The 21258-nt window shown below is 42.5% G+C and overlaps 2 protein-coding genes across 2 annotated transcripts in view; one reads left to right on the top strand and one right to left on the bottom strand.

Annotated features, from left to right (window-relative positions):
• The window catches only part of LOC115359332 (NACHT, LRR and PYD domains-containing protein 14-like), a gene marked incomplete at its 3' end in the record, with an annotated part of 845616 nt that overhangs the window by 181049 nt on the left and 643309 nt on the right, over positions 1-21258 (bottom strand). The gene's annotated exons all lie outside the window — the stretch shown is intronic.
• On the top strand, positions 370-20432 carry LOC115359344 (protein DENND6A-like). Its single transcript, XM_030051764.1, has 16 exons — positions 370-564; positions 774-854; positions 2581-2686; positions 3208-3287; positions 4057-4116; positions 4542-4597; positions 5994-6116; positions 6706-6801; positions 12522-12616; positions 13393-13458; positions 14873-14937; positions 15979-16068; positions 17259-17422; positions 18014-18116; positions 19238-19312; positions 20092-20432. The coding sequence occupies exons 1-16, from the start codon at positions 406-408 to the stop codon at positions 20221-20223; spliced, it is 1551 nt and encodes a 516-aa protein (XP_029907624.1). The 5' UTR covers positions 370-405; the 3' UTR covers positions 20224-20432.

Raw genomic sequence — 21258 nt, 5'->3', positions numbered from 1 at the left:
ATGCGTTCACTGCCATCACGTCAAGTCCGCGAGGCGGCGAGCCTGCAGATAGCAGGATATAAATCCCATTTATCGGCTTTTTTGGGGAGTGAACAAAATATAGATATACGTCATACAGGATCCGCACATTAAATAGAGAAATGCTTGTAGATGAGGGCCGGGCTGTGGATAAATACGTTGGATGTTACTTACCTGGACGACCTTTTGTTTGTTTGATTGTTTTTTGGGGAATTTTTTTCCTCGCCTGTATATTTGGCGTTAAACCAAATCCATAAAAACATGTCAGATATAAAAATGAAATCGCTGCATGAGGCAGGGAGTGGGAATGACGTACATATGGAGACAAAATGCAGGATGTACAGGTGATTTACACGCCACAAGTTCCCTGATTGTGCCTTAGAGCTGATGGAGGGTTTCCATGGTAACCTCGTCACCGTGTCTCCTCTCCCAGGTTGCCTAGGCGACACCCAGTTCTGCTTCCGCTTCCGCCAGGGCTCCAACAGGAAGTCGTCGCTCGGCTGCTTCCTGGAAACCGCTGACCGAGACGCTCCGCTCTGCCTGAAGGTCAGGACACACACACACACACACACACACACACACACACACACACACACACACACACGTAGAACTGCATGCATACACGCATAAACACATAACTATATAGCTTTTGCAGACCCACAGTCCACACTTCTGAAATGACTGCTTCAGTGATATGTAACTGTGTGTGTGTGTGTGTGTGTGTGTGTGTGTGTGTGTGTGTGTGTGTGTTGCAGAGGGACCAGGGCCATTACTATGGCTATGTGTATTTCCGTCAGGTGCGGGACAAGTCTCTGAAGAGAGGATACTTCCAGAAGGTCAGTGTGTGTTTGTGATAAAATATAATCATAACTTTATTTTATTATAATAAATAAAATATATCAACATAAAAACACATAAAAGTATTTAAAACACAGCGGTCATAAATTTAGGTGTTCATCATACACAGCAGCATTAAAATTAATTTTTTTTTTTTTTTTTCCGGGCTGGAAACATTTTGGAGGAAAACTGTAAAATATAATTGAACCATTTTAAAAAGTCCTGAAATCTTAAATAATGACACTAAATTATTGCAGTAATTGCTGGATAATTGGCCCATGTTGGTGTAGATTGTTATTCTTTAGATTATGATTGTGTTTTATTTTTTAATTATTTTATTTCATTGTATTCCACCTTAACGTTCAGATGTTGGTTTTGCACGGCACTTTGCTGGAGCTGTTTTTAAATAATAATAATAATAATAATAATGATGATAATAATAATAATCTAAAGCTGTCTGAGCTAAATGGGCTTCCTGCTCACACGCTTTGGGCCTGACGGGGTTAAACTGTGTCCGTCAGATCATAAACACTGACAGTTGGTTATGTTGACATGAGGAGCTGCTCCAGGTTTGAGGCCTTTGCTCCACGTCAGACAAACCAAACAAACGCAGCAGGTTGATTTTCTGTCTTTATCGAGTTTATTTCTCTTTTAACTTTATTCTGTTATTCTGTTATTATTTATTATTCTGTTATTATTTATTATTTATTATTTATTCTGTTATTATTTATTCTGTTATTATTTATTATTTATTATTTATTATTTATTCTGCTGCCCTCTCTCTCAGTGAGGTATAGAAACAGTGACGGGGTTTCTCCTCAGGAGGGCGGATGGAGCCTGAATAACCTGTCTGTCTCTCTGCCTGTCTCTCTGTTTGTCTCTCTCTGTCTGTCTCTCTCTCTCTCTGTCTCTCTGCCTGTCTCTCTGTCTGTCTCTCTGCCTGTCTTTCTCTCTGTCTGTCTCTCTCTCTGCCTGTCTCTCTCTGCCTGCCTGTCTCTCTGCCTGTCTCTCTCTCTCTCTCTCTCTGCCTGTCTGTCTCTCTCTCTGCCTGCCTGTCTGTCTCTCTCTCTGCCTGTCTGTCTCTCTGTCTGTCTCTCTGCCTGTCTGTCTCTCTGCCTGCCTGCCTGTCTCTCTCTCTGCCTGTCTCTCTCTCTGTCTGTCTGTCTCTCTCTCTCTCTCTCTCTCTCTCTCTCTGCCTGCCTGTCTCTCTCTCTGCCTGTCTCTCTCTCTGCCTGCCTGTCTCTCTGCCTGCCTGTCTCTCTCTCTCTCTCTGCCTGTCTGTCTCTCTCTCTGCCTGTCTGTCTCTCTCTCTCTGTCTGTCTCTCTGCCTGCCTGTCTGTCTGTCTGCCTGTCTGTCTCTCTCTCTCTCTCTGCCTGTCTGTCTCTCTCTCTGCCTGTCTGTCTCTCTCTCTGCCTGTCTCTCTCTCTGTCTGTCTGTCTTTCTCTCTCCCTGTCTCTCTGCCTGTCTGTCTCTCTCTGCCTGTCTGTCTGTCTGTCTGCCTGTCTGTCTCTCTCTCTCTCTCTGCCTGTCTCTCTCTCTCTCTCTCTCTCTGTCTGCCTGTCTCTCTCTCTCTCTGTCTGCCTGTCTGCCTGCCTGTCTCTCTCTCTGCCTGTCTGCCTGTCTGTCTCTCTCTCTCTCTCTGCCTGTCTGTCTCTCTCTCTCTCTCTTCCTGTCTGTCTCTCTGCCTGCCTGTCTGTCTGTCTGTCTGTCTCTCTCTCTCTCAGTCCCTGGTGCTGATCAGCCGGCTGCCCTACGTCACGTTCTTCCACTCTCTGCTGAAGATTCTGGCTCCAGAGTATTTTGAGAAGCAGGAGCCGTGTCTGGAGGCCGGTCAGTGTGTGTGTGTGTGTGTGTGTGTGTGTGTGTGTGTGTGTGTGACTGGCTCAACATCTGTTCCATTCAATTCACTAGTTGGTTATTTGATTTAAAAGCTATTTTTCACTTCTGGGATGATCTGATCTGATTTGATGTGATTTGTAAACCGCAGTTTGAATCAGTGACCGAGCTGACTCAGCACTTTATGGGACCGTCTGCCTTTTATTCTGAAATGTGACAAAACGAGGCGACAGAGTTACTCAAACATTATTCTACAGAAGAAACGGTGTTGGATTTATAGCGTTCCATCAGATCACCACATAATTATTATTTATTTATTTTTTCCTCAAAAATCATGAATGAATGAAGCGTTTCTGACAGCTGATTGATCCGGTTGGTTCTGGTGAATCGGCAGAGCTCAGAATCGTTTTATTTTCTTGACGCACCAAATGAATCGTCGAGTTTCTCTTTTCTGACTTTTCCCTCCGTGCTCGGTTTGTTTTAAGTCGCTGCTGTTTGCTTTTTCTGATGAACAGCTTGCAACGACATCGACCGCTGGCCGACGCCCCATCCCGGACGCATCCTCACGCTGCCCATCATGGGCGTGGTCATCAAGGTAGGAGCGCACACACACACACACACACACGCACACACGCACACACGCACAAGTTCCATCTTGTAAATACGAGGCCTTGAAAGTAATGTGACAGTCTTAAATTTGAGTCATAAACATAAACATTTATATAATTCCATGTATCTGTATTTTCATAATTAGTGCATATAGCTCATTTCATATCCCGATAACCGTATAAAACGCCCACAAAAGGCCTGTTTCTCGTTACATTTTGAATTAAATACCTGATAAATAAAAAGTACTTAATGTTATTTGATTATTTTTCTCGTTTAATGTGGAACCTTTGTTCAAATTTTCAATTAAGCAGTTAAAAATAAAAATCTGTGGAGGTGTAATGATGATGATCTGCACACGCTTCCTGATGCTGGCACAGGTTTTTTTCCCAGGCAGCAGCAGTGCCGTGAACGCACCATAAGGAGCGACACCTCCTCAGACACTTACCTTGGCTGTTTGCTTTCCTGTCAAAATGCTGCTGCTGTGCAGGGGAGCGTAATCCTCCAAATTACAGAAAATAATCTGCCGTATTATGTGATCGATTTGATTTGTGACACAGTGAAATAAACATGGAACTGTCGTCGAACAGTATATCGATCGTCATGTCGTCGCGCAGCCCTAAGTCGGATTCCAGTCCGTGGAGGGGACTTGAACCGGCAACCTTGTGGCTTCACGGGTCACCTGTCCTCCCCCAGCAGCCAATCAGACGCCCAGAACAGAGCGGCCGACTAACATGAGCTCTCTGTGCTGCTTTTAGGTTCGAATCCCGACCTGCTACGACAAGCCAGGAACCTCACAGCTGGTCCAGTCTGCACAGGTGAGCGCACACACACACACACACACACACACACACACACACACACACACACACACACACACACACACACACACACACACACACACACACATACACACACACACACACACACACACACACACACACACACACAGCCATAATAACAATAATTAAAAAAACTTAATTGATGAAGCAGTTTTTCTCAGTTTTAACCTTTTTAAACAAACAGCCAGTTGCACAAACATCAGCTCAGAAATAATACGTCGAGTTTAAGAGCTCATGTTGTTACCAGAATAAATAAATGAAAATTATACAACATGTTAAGAAGTGGTCCACAGCATGTAAATAAAATGGTCAGATAATGGGTAAAATAAAAAGTTGAAGTGGCTGCATTGAAGCGGCACTGACGGACAGTAAACGTTTTTTTTTTTGTTTTTTTTTGTCAGAGCGACAGCCTGGTGTCCATCGTCCTGCCCACCATCCACGAGGTGGACCTCTTCAGGTGAGCTCGCTCTCTGCAGCGCCTTGTGATGGTGAACGCAGCTCAGCCGTGCCACAGGCGGCGGCCTCTGCTGCCTCCTGCTGGCCTGTGTTGGTATTGCAGCACAGAGAAAACCTGGAAGCAGGTTTTCTCTGTGCTTCTCACTGCCCCGTCTGCACACGGAGCTTTTTCCTGTCAAGCTAAACCCAGACGCTTAGGTTACATTCAATAAATCATCATCATTTAAAAAAAAAAAGAAAATAGTTGCAGTATTTGTATAGTCTCCACTTATTTGTATTTATATAAATTTGTTTATTTTTTAACCCTCTGAACCCCAAGCAGTTTTGGGGCGTTTTCTGCTCCCCTCACATTTTGGCTCACTGTGGGCTTGCTTTTCTGCTGCACCTCTATGGAAACAGCACAGCTGTGGCTATCACCTGGAGCCATTCAAAAATGTCTTTCACACAGTATGAAAGAGTTATAGTGCCATAAATAATAAAAAAATAAAAAAGGCAAACTGATTTTTTTGATAATTTATTTTACAAAAATCGAGAAACATTGGAATAAATGTACAGAACATTTTTTCAGGTGCCCACAAGTGTCACTGATCCAGGAAAAAAAAAGTAGGGCTTCACATGATTTATTTCCTGAAATAAATTATATATAAACTTAGGCGTTTTTACTGCCTTACGCCCTTCCATGTTACTAACTGCTGCCTACACACTGAAATTCAGTGAATTTTTGTCACGCGATTGTTGGGCTCACCTGAATCAATCAAGATGTCTCAGATCCGCAGAATTTTTGTTTTTTGAATGATCTGGATTGAGTGAAAGACTATTTTTTGGCGAATTGTTGAATGATGTATAATAAAATGATTCGAATGAAAAATCACTTTTAGGCTTAGTTTCGTCCTTTTTTCTACCGCTAAACCGAAGTCGGACATGTTGCATTCAGGTACTGTCGGAAAATTCAAATTCCGACGAAAAAATAGGTTTTTAAAGCTTCCAGCTATGATAAACGATTGAATTTTGGCGATTTTTAAAAAAAAACACATGTCTTTCTATCCGGCCGGCGGGTTTGGGGTTCAGGGTTAAATTGCAAGGCAGAATTTTTATATTTTTCCCTTTTTAGTTATTTTTTTAAACTCACCTGTATATGTCTGTTTCTTTTTGTAGAATTCTAACAGCAATTCCAATATTTACTGTTCACTTTCTGTTGTTTTTATTTCACGTTTGCTTTGGCGATGTAACTGTCTGTTTCCAAAGCCCCTTGAACTGAATTGAGGGAGAGAGAGACATGCAGTTTCATATTTTTTTCATATTTTCATTAATTGACTCATTCATTCATGCATTTATTTTAATATCTGTTGACTCATTCACTCGTTCATTGCTTCATTAATTCAACTTTCTCTCTCCAGGTGTTTCTACCCCGTCTTCTTCCACATCCAGATGCTGTGGGAGTTGGTGTTGCTAGGGGAGGCCCTGGTCGTCATGGCGCCGTCGCCCGCCGAGTCGTCCGATACCGTGCTGGCATTGGTCAGGTGAGTCGGAGGGGGCGTGGCCACAGCGGGTGTCAGTCAGCGTGTTGAGTCACAACACAGCGCTCAACATCCAGTCGCAGGACGGTGCAGCCCTCACAGAAATCTGCAAATGTCGAAAGGTTGTGACACCAAATCGAAGCCTGAATTTTTCTCTGGTGTTCCTCCGGGATTTTTGATCATTTTTATTAATTATCCTGCGGTCAGAAATGGTTAAATTTTTCACCAAATCTGCGTAACAAACAGGATCAACCCAGAAACAACAGTGGTCAATCTGGTTGGAACTACAAGTTGTAAATTCTCTCTCTCTCTCTGTCTGTCTGTCTGTCTGTCTGTCTGTCTGTCTGTCTGTCTCTCTCTCTCTCTCTCTCTCTGTCTGTCTGTCTGTCTGTCTGTCTCTCTCTCTCTCTCTCTCTATCTGTCTGTCTGTCTGTCTGTCTGTCTGTCTCTCTCTCTCTCTCTCTCTCTCTGTCTGTCTGTCTGTCTGTCTCTCTCTCTCTCTCTCTCTCTCTGTCTGTCTGTCTGTCTGTCTGTCTGTCTCTCTCTCTCTCTATCTGTCTGTCTGTCTGTCTGTCTCTGTCTCTCTCTCCAGCTGTATCTCTCCTCTGCGGTACTGCAGTGACTTCCGGCCGTACTTCACCATCCACGACAGCGAGTTTAAGGAGTACACCACCAGGACGCAGGCCCCGTGAGTACAGGCAGACGAACAGGAGGCTAAAACTCTCCTGTCTGTTTCCTGTTGGGGTCCCTTGACCTCTGACCTCCAGCTGTGTGAATGAAAATGGGTTCTCTCCCCTTTGCAGACACGCCCACCTTCTGCTAATCCCATGCAGTTTGGGCCCCAAAGCCTGCAGTCCACATGTGTTCTTGTGGCCTGTTGTAAAATGGTGTGTGTGTGCAGACTGGGGCCTAAACAGTCTTGGAGCTGCATCAGTTGCTTTGACTGGAAAGCTGAGACTCTTGTGGATTCAATGAGCCACATTTGATTCCTGTGTGATGATGTTGGCCCCCATAGCAGCCATTTCACTGCAGCCAGAGACTTTCTTGAAATTAAACATCATAATATTGAGTTGCAGCACTTACAGAATTGCACTTTAAGACGTAAGACACTACAAGTAGAGATTAATTCAGGCCTCAAACGGTTTGTCCCCCCTGAAGTCTATTTATTTATTTATTTATTTATTTGGATCCCCATTAGCTGTCGCCCTAGGCAACCGCTACTCTGCCTGGGGTCCACACAAAATAAAAATACATACAACAGTGAACTTAAATATAAACACTTATACAAACAAACAAATTAAATGTAAACAAGTATCTAAACAAATAGACACTTAAACAAAGGTTAATCCGTCATCATCAAGAAACACAAAATTTGCATAACGATCTAAGCAAAAGCATCCCAGATTCAATAGATATATAATATGACAGATATTTTCAAATACAGCCTCCTAAGTATCCTATATTACCATACATTAACATTTGGAATCTATTTATCCTTATATTATCATGATGTGCTAAATTATATGTAATACCATAAGTATACTTCTTATAATACAATCAAAGCCTCAAAATCAACGCCCGCCCTAGTATCAGGAACCTTGGTGTACATTTTGATCCGTCAATGCTCTTGGATACCCACGTGAAGGCTCTGAGTCGGAATTGTTTCTTTCATTTAAGAAACATTGCTAAACTGCGCTCTGTCATCTCGCACTCGGAGCTGGAGATGGCCATACATGCTTTTATCTCCTCCAGGCTTGATTACTGCAACTCGCTGTTCACTTGTTTAAACCAAGCATCCATAAACCGTCTCCAACTGGTCCAGAATGCAGCTGCCAGATTACTCACCAGGTCTAAGAAATCATGTCATATCACTCCAATACTTACCGCCCTACACTGGTTACCGGTTCACTTCAGGATCCAATACAAGTTACTACTGTTTACTTTTAAAGCTATCCATGGCTCTGCTCCCAGCTACATCTGTGAACTCATCCACCAACACACCCCCAGTCGCTCTCTGCGGTCAGCTGACCAGGGGCTCCTGGCAGTGCCCCGCACTAAATTAAAAACTAAAGGTGATCGGGCCTTTGCAGCAGTGGCACCGCGCCTCTGGAACTCACTTCCTCAGGCTCTGAGAGCTGCCCAGTCTGTGGATAGTTTTAGAAAGCAGCTTAAAACCCATATGTTCCAGCAAGCCTTCTTAACGTAGGCCTGAGGTTACGTCCTCCCCGGGCCTTTCTATGTTTTAATTTTCATCTGTACAGCTTTATGGTCTGCTCTTTCTTGTTGGTGAAATGCACCTGCACCTTTGTCGCACTACCTCCTGCACACTGCGATGGCATTACTATTGATGATGTTTTGTTTTTGTTGCCTATGTGCGACGTTGTCAATATTGACATGTTGTTGTCGACGGTCACCTGACTGTCTCGTTTTAACTGTTTTTATTGTAAAGCACTCTGTGTATTCGTACTGAGAAGAGCGCTATATAAATAAAATTTTACTTACTTACTTACTTATAAATATTATTATTGTTATTATTACTATTATTACTATTACTGTTAATATCCTCATCATTATCACCGTTATCACCATTGTTATTAAAACAAATATATACATACTCTTATGTAATACCATAAGTATACTTCTTATAATACAGTATAATACATAATTAATAGTTATCGTCAGCCTCATAGCATAATTGCCTAAGTCATTTTTTGGCCAAATTGAGATTTCTGCCTAACTCTACTCTCCTAACAATGCTGCATCACCCTGCCTTATTGGCTACGTCCTCAGCCTATCAGAATGGTTTTTATAGTCCAAAATCACTATCTGCCTAAGTCATCTCCTTGACTTAGGCATTTTTGCCGCAATGTACAGAGATGGCTGACCGTACAAAAAAGTTGAACAGAAGTGAAGTATTACATCTTCTCTTTGATTCATCTGGTAAGCTGGTTTATTCCTCCAACTTTCTAGACAGTAAATGTACTTTCAGTCAAGGAGATTAGGAACTGTGTTTAAACTTTTAATCACATTTCTGCAACAAGATATAATGTAGTGCAAGAGCTAGCTAATGCTAGCAAAACATGATTACAATTTGAAATAAAATACATTAGTTTAAAGTCCTTTTCATTTTAAGAATGTGCTTGCATTATTTGATTTAATCATCAATTCATTCATCATCTGCAAAATAGTGCACATGATTCAAAACGACTTGTCAATGCGCTGTTTTTTTATCGCATAGCCTAAAATATGCAGTCATGAAGAAGAAAATGAAAATGTAAATATGATGATTAATTTTACATATTTAATGTAAACATTGATCATAATCCCTTTCAAATTGGTAAGATTTTTGCAGTGAACCTTTTTCATTTAACATGATTTACTGTTAACACTCAGCACCACTTTACTTTCTTCTGCTTCAGGGTCAGGAAATGAACTTTATGACAGTAAATCTGAGAAAGAGGGAAATTCTGATTTTGATCCTGATTCGTGGTCAGAAAGTGATTTTGATGACTCTGTCTTGGATGAGGACTATAGACCTGAGAAAAATGACCACCCAGATGAAAATAGTGATGTAACCACGCTTCAGCACAGTGAGGAAGAAACAGTAGCTGCACTTGAAGCTTCCACCATTAAACGCCATAAGCGTCCAAGCTCACATACATGGAAGCGACAGGTGATTAAAGAGAAGCGCCTTAAGGGGGAGAGTTACATGAATGCTAGGGGGCAGGAGAGACAGCCAAAGACCATGGGCCCACCCTGCACATCACAGCACTGCTTAAGGTCAAAGAAACGAAGTTGTGAACTGCTGAATGAAGAAGAGAGAAAGGATATCTTCAACAAATTTTGGTCCATGCCCTCCTGGGAAACACGCAAGCTGTATGTCCAGACTTTGGTGGAAAATGTAAGTGATCAACAAACTTGTCATCTCTACTGCCTCCTTAGCTCATCAGCTTGTACTTCATTGGTTTCAATCTAGGTTTAAATTTGATTGGCTATTTTACTTTCTTTCAACTGCAGGTGCCTATAAAGCAGAAGACAGGTGGTGTTACATCAAGGAGAAACACATCCCTGTCATACCACCTGCAACTGGCAGATGGATGTAAACTACCTGTGTGTAAGGATGTTTTCTGTTCAACCCTTGGCATCGCCCCCAGAACCATCGGATCATGGTTAGCTGTGCCCATGAAAACCGAAACTCTGCCCAAACCCAAGATTAATAAGACTGGTAAGTGCATTATTATATCTAGGAATAGGAAGGGCTAAGGTGTTAGTTCAACTCCCTTGTAAGTCTAGAGTATATCTCCATTCTAATTTCCAAGTTTTCTTTGTACTTGCTAGGTCCACATTTGCCCATATCAGATGCTGATCAGACCTTCCTGAAAGAATGGCTCTCTGGACTACCTACTGTTCCATCCCATTACTGCCGTCAGGTTCCCTACTATCAGGATAAGAAATTTCTGGAGCCGGGAACTGTTCTAAGTGACCTTTACAAAGAATACCAGAAAGCTGCTGGTAACAGTGGAGCACGTGTTGTGAGTGAAACATATTTCCGAAAAGTGGTCACTAAGCAGAAATACTCTGTGTTTGTACCAAAAAAAGACCAGTGTGATGTATGTATCAGTGCCAAGGTAGGGAATATAGATCAGGAGACCCTTACAACTCACATGAAATTAAAGGCTCAAGCCCAAGCTGAAAAAGCAAAGGATAAAGAGGAATCTAGTGACAAACTCTCAGTGTGGACAATGGACCTTCAGTCCGTTCTTCTGTGCCCCAAGACAAAAGCAAGCACCATGTATTATAAAACTAAACTACAGATGCATAACTTTACTTGCTTCAACCTGGGCAACAAAGATGGGTATTGTTACGCCTGGGAGGAGCATGAGGGCTCACTCAGCAGCGAGGTTTTTGCCCATCTGCAGTACAAACACTTCGAGTCAGTCCTTGCAGCCAACCAAGCCATTGAAAAAATCATAGTCTGGAGTGATGGCTGTGGCTATCAAAATCGGTGTTGTACCATCACAAATGCATACCTAGATCTGGCCATGAAGCATGGTGTCAGCATTGAACAAAAGTTTCTGGTTTCAGGGCACACCCAGATGGAGTGTGATTCCATGCACAGTGTCATTGAACGGCGCATCAACAAAGATATCCACACACCACGTGATTACATTGTAATCTTTGAGACTGCGCGTTTGAATCCATCCCCCTACAAGGTCACCCAGCTGTACCACAATGACTTTATGAAGTTATCTGGGGCCTATGTCACAAACATTCGACCAGGCAGAAAAGTTGGCGACGCCACAGTCCATGACCTTCGAGGTCTCAAGTATTTGGCAGATGGTCGAATCCAGTTCAAGCTGGATTTTGAGTGTGACTGGGAGGACCTGCCTCAGCGAGTCAGCATCCCCAAAACATCATTCCAGTGGGTCCCACTCTTTCCTGCCCAGCTGCCAATTTCCCTTAGGAAATTCAGTGATTTGCAGTCAATGAAACACGTTCTACCAAGAGTGGCTCATCAGTATTACGATGATCTCCCTCATCATTAACCCTCCTGTTATGTTCACATTTTTGAACATCTTTTATATTTGGGGTCAACCCCTGCAGTTTAAACTTCCACAAAATTACTATAACTAAAATTGTTATCAAAGTTTATGTGTCAGGTACTTTATGTTTCTTTGGTGACGACCTAAATAGCCCTTTAAATAAAACATTACCCCCCCCCCCACTCCCACTTACACATCCAGTATTCCTATTACGCGACAATGGAAAAATATAAAAATCACCATAAAATCTCACTGATTGATCTGAAATTGGAAAGAAATATTAATTTTTGGTGTTTTACTGGCTCTATATTATTTCTAAGTACAGATTTTTCTGAGCTGAAAATGAATTCACACATATAGAAATGACCACATACAGTGGGAAGATATTTCATTTCTTTTAGTTTACCTTTTGCCACAGTACCGGCACCTTGACTTACTGCTGTGCACGGGCAATTTTGTATTTTTTAGGAATTCACACATATTTACTGTGTACGGAAAAAATGCCTAAGTCATGGCATATTCTGCCTAAGTCAGTTTTTCATGTTATGGAATTGATGTTGTGTTTTTTTCTTTTTGCAATCTTGTTCACAGTTCTGGATGAACTAACTGTTAGTTTTTCAATAAAAAATACCAATGTGTTTGCTAAAAATTGTGTTTTTTCTTGTTTTCCAAAAATGATCAAATATGAGTTAGGCAATTATGCTATTAGGCTGACGTTATTATAACAGCAGTTGTTTTGCTCAGAGGGACAAATGAAAGAGATGTTGTCTTGAAGTGAAGGCCCAGCAGTGGAACCACAGCACCTCGCTCTCTGTCATTTTGTATTTTGAAGTTAGTGCTGATGTTATTGTCTCTCTCTCTGCAGGCCGTCAGTCATCCTGGGAGTGACCAACCCGTTCTTCGCTAAAACGCTGCAGCACTGGCCGCACATCATCCGCATCGGAGACATGAAGCAAGCAGGTAGGTGGTGAGGACGCTGCAGGTAGCTCCCCGGCAGCGGCTCTGCACCGCGGCTGCAGCTCATTTCACCCTGTAAACAGTCAGAAACGCTGCAGCTTCACAGGCAGGAAGAGCCCTGAGGTGTTGTTCTCCACACAACCACAGGGGGCAGTGCAGGGGGCTTTCTGTGCATCTTGCTTTGCAAAATATGAAGTGAATATTTGTAATGCAACTTGAGCATCTGTTGGAGAGGCACTACATGAAAATCGCTGGTAATGAGCAGCTACCAGCGAAGAAGACGACTTAATTTTTTATGTTCCTGTGTGAATAAAGGGCAACAATCTGGCCTCTTGATAACAAAACTCCACCTGCAGATTACCTGCACTCTGATTTAATTTATTGGAAACTTGGAATGCAGGAAATGTGTGAAAACGTAGGCTAGACTGTAAATGACAACAATAAAAACTGTTTTGAAATGTTCAAAACAAAGAAATAAAAGTCATTCAAATAAAATAATCGCAAGGATTTGAAAACAAATATGAAAACCAGTGACTGAACTGGAAAGCTATGGGGCAAGATAATTTTACTTCAAAATAAAAGCCAGGTTGAACAGACAGGTCTTGAGTTTCCTTTTAAAAAATACGGAGCGAGCGGGCCGTTCTGACATCAACGTCCCTGCAGGCCAAAGGAGTTTGAAAACCATGTCTGTCTGTCTCTCTCTCTGCCTGCCTGTCTGTCTGTCTGACTGCCTGTCTGTCTGACTTTGCCTGTCTGTCTGTCTGTGTGTCTCCTGTCAGGTGAGATGGCGAAGCAAATGAAAGTGAAGAAACTGAAGAACCTCAAAACTCTGGACTCTAAACCTGGTACATGTCTCCTGTCTCTTGTCTGACTCTGAGTTGTTTCCTCTCCTGAGGCTCGCCTCGCCTCGCCCCGCCCCGCCTCGCCCTGCCCCGCCTCGCTCCGCCTCGCCCCGCCTCGCCCCGCCTCGCCTCGCCTCGCCCTGCCCTGCCTTGCCCCGCCCCGCCCTGCCCTGCCTTGCCCCGCCCCGCCTCACCCTGCCCTGCCCCGCCCCGCCTCGCCCCGCCCCGCCCCGGCCTGCCCCTTGCCGGCCCTGCAGCAGCTGCCTCTCTCTCCTTTGCACATCGTTTCTTAAACAGTGAATGTGTAAATGTACGCATTTACACATGTGCACAGGCGTTTTCCACCATTACTCTGATTAAGGCAGTGCTGCTGATTTGATGTGGCTCCTGTAAACAGCATGTGTCCGTTTTCTGAATGTAGAGTTTTCCTATAAGACCTTGTGGGTTATGCTGATTAGGGATGTACCTGAACCCGAATACGATATTCGGAAGTACACAAATGATGCTTTGATCCTGAATAGTTTTTCTGTCCGAAGTTTCTCCTCATTTTTCGGGAGCTTTTTTCTAAAAAAAAAAAAAAAAAAAAAAAAAAAAAAAAAGTTTGGATGCGTATTTTGAGCATGATTTTGAGCCAATTACAAGAGATTAAAACAAAACGTAGCAAAAACATGTTGGTGCGTGTTTTGAGCCAATCACATCCACAGTTTGGTTTTTTTCTCACAGACAATAACGGGCCATTCAGTCCGATTACGTTTGGAAAGTCTAGAAAAGCCGCACGATTAAATTATTTTATTCCCGTTCTAGTTAGCTGAGAGCTAACTAGCCCACTTCAGGTTTCTTCCCGAATCCAAAGAACAAATCCCAAATTTTTTTTAAAAGCCTGAATCCGAACCTGAATACAAACAGTGCCATGGCTGTACAGCCCTAGTGCTGATATTATCCAGGTGTTAGCAGCGTTCTCGGGTCACGTGCACATCTGGACCGCGTGTCTCCGTGGGCGTCTCGGACCAGCCAGCCAACAGTTTGAGACGCGTTCGCAAAATAAAAGCCCACATTTCTGGTGGGAAGGAGAAACACATGTGCGTGTAAACATCATGAAAGACACGGATATCAGCACGCCGAGCTTTTCAGTGAGGAGGATGAAGGATGAAGGCTGCGTTCACTCAAGTTTGCACGGCTGCACGTGAACGGGAATATTAGTGGAATATTCCTTTTCATCACTTTATTGATCCCCCTGGAGATCAGTAAAGTATTTCTGTCTCTGATTAGTAGGAAGATTGTCTTTTTCAGAATGATTTGTGCAGCCTGTTATGATAAGCACTTTGTCCCCACCTGTAATCACATCTGTCAGAAATGTGAGCTCACTGTGTGTGTGTGTGTGTGTGTGTGTGTGTGTGTGTGTGTGTGTGTGTTGCAGGTGTGTATAGTGCATACAAGCCCTATCTCAACAAAGATGAAGACATCATCAAACAGCTTCAGAAGGTAAGAAACACTTTCAGCTCCTCTAGTTCGGTCATTTTAGGCCAAAATTGGGGTCGACCCAGGACAAAGTGCAAGAGAAGCAAACTCAACTGATTTATCCTCAGTTTGTCCTGAGTGAGGGGGAAAAAGTCCCAAGGAATCCCACTGGTGGAAAGTTTAGAAAATCACCTCTATATGACCATATAATACCAAAAAACAGCCTTTTAACACACAGGGGAAAGGGGGTCAACATTTGACTTTCAGATATCACTATAAAAATTCACAAGTTGATTACACACACAAAGACAAGAAAAAAAGTCAGTTACAAGTTCTTTGAGTTATTCATAATTCTTCCAATTATGCACTAATTGGAATAAATGCCAGAGCAGATATTTAAACAGTGAATTAAAAGGTTACTATATATATAGTAACCTTTTCACTGTTTAAATATCTGTTCTGGCATTTATTCCTTATATTCCTTATTAGCACATATCAGATCAGATAATGTGTGATATGCATGTGTAAACAGAATAATTCAAAGAACTTGTAATTGACTTTTTTTCTTGTCTTTGTGTGTCATCAACTTGTGAATTTTTATAGTGATATCTGAAAGTCAAATGTTGAACCCCTTTCCCCTGTGTGTTAAAAACAGTGTTTTTTGGTATTATATGGTCATATAGAGGGGATTTTCAAAATTTTCCACCAATGGGATTCCTTGGGACTTTTTTTCCCCTCACTCAGGACAAACTGAGGATACAAAATTAGTTGAGTTTGCTTCTCTTGCAGTTTGTCCTGGTTTTTTTTTCATAAAATGACTGGACTCTTGTTTTAAATCCTCCGGCAGCATCAACAGGGTCCTCTCAGCTGTTACTGAGTTTTCAAACCACATCAGCTGTCTTTGTTTTTTTTTTTTTTTTTAAATTAAAGTGGTAATTTTGTGGTTGCTCTGGAGGTTTGGATGCTGAAGTTCATGTGAGGAATCTGACGTCTCTGGTTTTTATGCTGCTCGTCCGGTGAGATACGGTGACATGTTCTGCTCACTCTCAGCTGTTTGTCTTTCAGGGCGTTCAACAGAAGAGACCCTCGGCGGCCCAGAATGCAATTCTCCGGCGCTACTTCCTGGAACTGACGCAGAGCTTCATCATTCCACTGGTAACAACCAATCAGAGCTCGCGCATTTTACATTTGACATTTGACATTTGACATTTTGGCCGCTAAGCTGACGCAGTTATCCCGCTCGAGTGTAAGTACTTTTATTTTGTTAACAGTTTACTCAAGTACTCAAAGGTACGACTATAAAAACTCCTGGAGAGAAAAAGCTCTTTTCAGATATTTTCAGAGAGTCGGGGCAGATTTATTCTGTTTCTCTGATGTGGCACGACGGCTGCGCTTCCACTTTGTTGAAGATGCACACTAATAATAATTTAATTTAATAATTTCTGTGGTGACAACAGATTCCTGTGATCGTGTATCACGGCCATTACAGGGAGAAGAAATATTAAGGATAAATTTCTTAAATTTATGAGAAACTTGGATATTGTCTGAGATTGAAGTGGGAAATTAACGGACAAAAAATCTCAGAAGAAGAAAGAAAAAAAAATTAGGAAATTTTTCTGATTTTTAAATTACAAATTTATGAGAAAAAAAACGAGAAGGATAAGAATCATGAGAAATGTTTTTTTGTTTTTCTTTGACTTTTTTTGTGCCGAGGAAGCACATCCCTTCATCAGCTGTTTTTTTTTTCCTTGCAAATTTGTGACTTTATTATCTCAGAATTTATTTATTTATTTATTTTTTAATATACAACTTAGATCTCAGAATTTCTGAGTTTTTTCTTGCAATTTTGTGACTTAATAATCTCAGAATTTATTTATTTATTTTTTTTAAATTTACAACTTAGATCTCAGAATTTATGAGTTTTTTTCTTGCAAATTTGTGATTTTATAATCTCAAAATTTTCAAGTTTTTTTTCTCATAAATTTACGTCTTTAATCTTGTGAGTGTTTTCCTCTGAATATCACCCGTTCCTCCCTGGATCTGAATTTGGCCCTAATACACCGCCGTGATCTTTCTCTTTCTGTTTCCTTTTCTCTGTTCTTTGAAATGTCCCTTTATGCCTCGTGTGAAGCACTGTGGCTCTGCGTCGTGTGTGAAATGTGCTGCACAAACACGTTTGGCCTTTTTAAACTCCCAAGTCCTGCAGATTCGTCCGTCAGTGTTTGAGATACAGTTCACTCTTGGAAGTGTTGGAAATGTTGGCTGTTTGAGTCTGTATTTCTGGAACTCTCTCTCTCTCTTTGTGTGTGTGTGTGTGTGTGTGTGTGTGTGTGCGCGCGCTGCAGGAGCGGTACGTGGCCAGTCTGATGCCCCTGCAGAAGTCCATCAGCCCGTGGAAGAGCCCTCCTCAGCTCAGGCCCTTCGTCCAGCAGGACTTCATGAAGACGCTGGAGAAGGCCGGACCTCAGCTGACGTCCAGGCTGAAAGGAGACTGGATCGGACTGTACAGGTGCACACACACACACACAAACACACACACAAACACACACACACACGCTGGAGAAGCAGGGAGACAGGAAAGGCAGAGTTGACTGGCACTGCCTTCTACTTTAAATGAAAACTTAGACATTTTGGCTGAAATGTCCCTTTTCCCCTCTGGACGTCCAGTTTGGATTCACACCAACTGAATCAAATCCTCCACTTCCACAATGTTCTGTTATCCAGGATGCTCAGGTCACAGTGTCTTCACTGCAAAAACTCCAAATCGTACCAAGATTTTCACAATTTTTTCACAATTTTCACAAAAACTTTCACAATTTTCAGACAATTTTCACTTGTTTCAAGCAAAAATTGTCTAAAAACAAGTTATTTCTGAGGTGATCATGTCTTATTGTAAGTGTAATGAGATATTTTGACTAGAAATAAGACAAATATTCTTGGTAAGATTTTGAGTTTTTGCATGTTTAAAGCCCCAGTTTGCTGTTCAGATTGCTCCACCCTCCTCCTCCTCTTCCTCCTCTTCCTCCTCCTCCTCCTTCTCTCCTCCTCTTCCTCCTCTTCCTCTTCCTCTGCTCAGGGCGCTCTCTCTCTCCGTCTGCAGGCATTTCCTCAAGTCTTCCAACTTCGACGGCTGGTTCCGCAACAGGAGGAGAGAGATGACGCAGAAGCTGGAGGCGCTGCACCTGGAGGCGCTGTGCGAGGAGGTGAGGAGGCTCACCTTCGTCTCCAGGCTCCACTGAGACGCTGCCTGCTGAGACGCTGACGAGTTTGTCCTGGCTGTGCGGGTGCAGACGTGCATTGAGTCTGACACTTTAGAGAAATATGTGATATATGCCGTCAGTGGCCCTCAGGCTTTCCCTGGTTTCTGAATCCAAGTCCTTTAAGCGACTGCAGCAGAAAACCTCAGGCGTCGTGCAGCGACTGAACGATGAGCCGCCTAATGAAGGAGATCACAGGACAAATAACAAATAGCTAAATTCAGCTATTTTTGACCAAAATTGAATTTATGGTGAATTTTTAAAGTGAGGTACAGTCATGCAAGTTTGGTCAGTTTTCGGTGAACTTCAGTGCTTCAATGCTCAGACATGCTGTAATATTAAAATCAGCTCACTTTACCATCTAAATTAATTCATCTTCATTTTTCACTGTCATGAAACTTAATTATTGTGTGTTGCACACTAAAGTTCAAAGCTTGTAAATTACATGGATTTCCAATATATTCAAAGTGCTGTAAAATTTACAATTTTCATAAGACATTCACAATATTTGGTTGTTTTCTGCAGATACAACAGCAGAATATCCACTGAAAATCTGAAATAAATCCAAGGTGTGCCTCTGCAGATACCTAGACCTCCTGTTTCCCACGTTAGGGCATTATTATCAACTTTAGCAGGGCAGGAACTCGAGTGGGTTCTTAATCCAGACATTCTGTCTAATTATTTTAGTTTTAGGGGTGAATAATCAACATACAATGCATGTCAAACAAAGTCAACATCTGTGAGACAGCACCCCACTTTGAAAATTCACCAAAAATCTAATTTTCGTCCTAAGTGGGGGAAATTTGAGAAGTGTTCATAAAACATGGTTTTCTCACTGTGGGATCAGTGTCATTGAACTCAACTTCATTTCCAGCCGGCCTTCAAGTTCAAGATGCAAACCCCGTCTCTTCTGTGCTGCATTTGAATAGTGTTGCAAAATTAGAAATATTTTTTATAGCTATAGTTCTGTGTCACATTTTAAATCTTACTGTTATAGCCTAAAAATACATATTCTCTCTCTCTCTCTATCTTTGTGTGTGTGTGTGTGTGTGTGTGTGTGTGTGTAGGACCTGCAGCAGAGGATCCAGAAGCATACGGAGGTGGAGGCGGTGGATCTGGTCCTGAAGCTGAAGGACAAGCTGGTCAGTGTGAGCTGCTCGTGTGGCTCCTGTGTGTTTTCATGTGTTTGGACATGATGACAGGAAATCTATATTTTAATACAGTGAGAACGCTCTGAGTCGGTGCTGGTTCATGTGCTGAAGATGTTATTAGAGGCTCAGACCTGAAGGGCTGAGAAGCTGTTGGGTAACACTTTACAATAAGACTACAACAATTAATGTTAGTTAATGCTGTAATAAACATGAAGTAACAGGTAATAAACATGAAGTAACAGGTAATATACATGAAGTAACAGGTAATATACATGAAGTAACAGGTAATAAACATTAGTTAACAGTTAACTAACCGTTAACTAATGTGTCTAAGAATCATGTACTAATGCTGTTCATGCTAAGGTATTAATTTATATGTTATTTAAGGGTTAATGTAGATATTATTAACATTAGTAAATGCCATAATAATCAGTTAATTAACCATTGCAGCATTAACTAACGTTATGACTAACGTATGAAATATTAAATAAGAAACGTCCTCAGAAAATGGGAACCAGGACGTGTTGTTTTTCTGTCGTGCTGCTCCTGTGTGTCTGTTCTGGTTTCTGTACTGGTTTCTGTACTGGTTTCTGTACTGGTTTCTGTGCTGTGGACGTGAATGGAGAGACTCAGATCGACAGTTACAGATGAACAACTAATGAGGAGATTTCACCTCCATAATCTGTACTGTCTGTCCTCCTGTGTGTGTGTGTGTGTGTGTGTGTGTGTGTGTGTGTGTGTGTGTGTGTGTGTGTGTGTGTGTGCTGCAGAGCCAGGCGGAGCGTGAGCAGCTCCCGGTGCGTCCCGGGACCCTGGCCAAACTCCAGGCCCACATCGAGGCCGTCATCCTGGCCTTACCCGAGGACCTGCAGGGCATCCTCCACAAGCCCTCCACTCCCTGACCTTTGACCTCTGACCTCCAGGCTCCTCCCCCCTGACTCTACACCCCCTGGACAGTGTGTTTTAATGAGCCTGGCTCCCGGGCGGAGAGACTACACGTGCACCGTCCGGCTCCGGGAGGAAGTTTACGGGACGTCTGCGTCGGCCCGGGCCGGAGAGCACGCCGTGCATTTTAATGTTTGTTTTTAGGATTTTGAAGTTTGATTATTTTGTGTTGAACAGAGGACACACTGCTCAGGCTGACAGCGAGGAAGCAAGAGCAGGATGACGACCCCGTGATGACCTTTGGCCCCTAGTGTTGACCTCTTGATGTTTTTTTTTTTTTTTTTTAACTTTTTAACTTTGAGCGTGGACTCGACCGCCGACCGCTGCAGCAGGAACTGTTTTCATGTTTTGTTTTGTTTTTTTTTATTTTATCAAGTGCACTTCATTCCTACAAGGACCTACATGCTCCTCCGTCACTCACACACACACACACACACACACACACACACACACACTCACACACACACACTTTATGCAAACAGACTGAGCTGAGCAGAGCCAAGTAGTGCTTTATAATTTACTTTTACAAGAATACTGACCATTTACTGCACACACACACACACACACACACACACACACACACACACACACACACACACACACACACACACACGCAGCATTAAGCACCAGCTACCCTATAACAGCTTTTTCAGTCAGTTCTTAAAGTGCTTGTGTGTGTGTGTGTGTGTGTGTGTGTGTGTGTGTGTGTGTGTGTGTGTGTGGGGCCGTCGGCTCGGACGCTGTGGAACAGGTGCACTCAGGAGCCAATCAGATGCCTGCGTCCAGGTCAGGTGATCTTCCTGTAGCCTATCACAGTGGCAGTAAACAGAGAATAAGTTCAAAGTTCAAAACTTGAACGTGCAAAAAAAAAAAAAAAAATGTTCTGGCAGCTTGTGGTTATTATGGGATGTGTTCCTGCTGCTGGAGCTCAAACTGAACTCCCACTCGTCTCCTGTCAAATGAAAACCTCCTGACTCCAGTCGTGGTGATTT

Source organism: Myripristis murdjan, chromosome 5, assembly GCF_902150065.1.
Source record: "Myripristis murdjan chromosome 5, fMyrMur1.1, whole genome shotgun sequence".
Lineage (NCBI taxonomy): Eukaryota > Metazoa > Chordata > Actinopteri > Holocentriformes > Holocentridae > Myripristis > Myripristis murdjan.
This window is presented reverse-complemented; position numbering and strand designations above follow the sequence as displayed.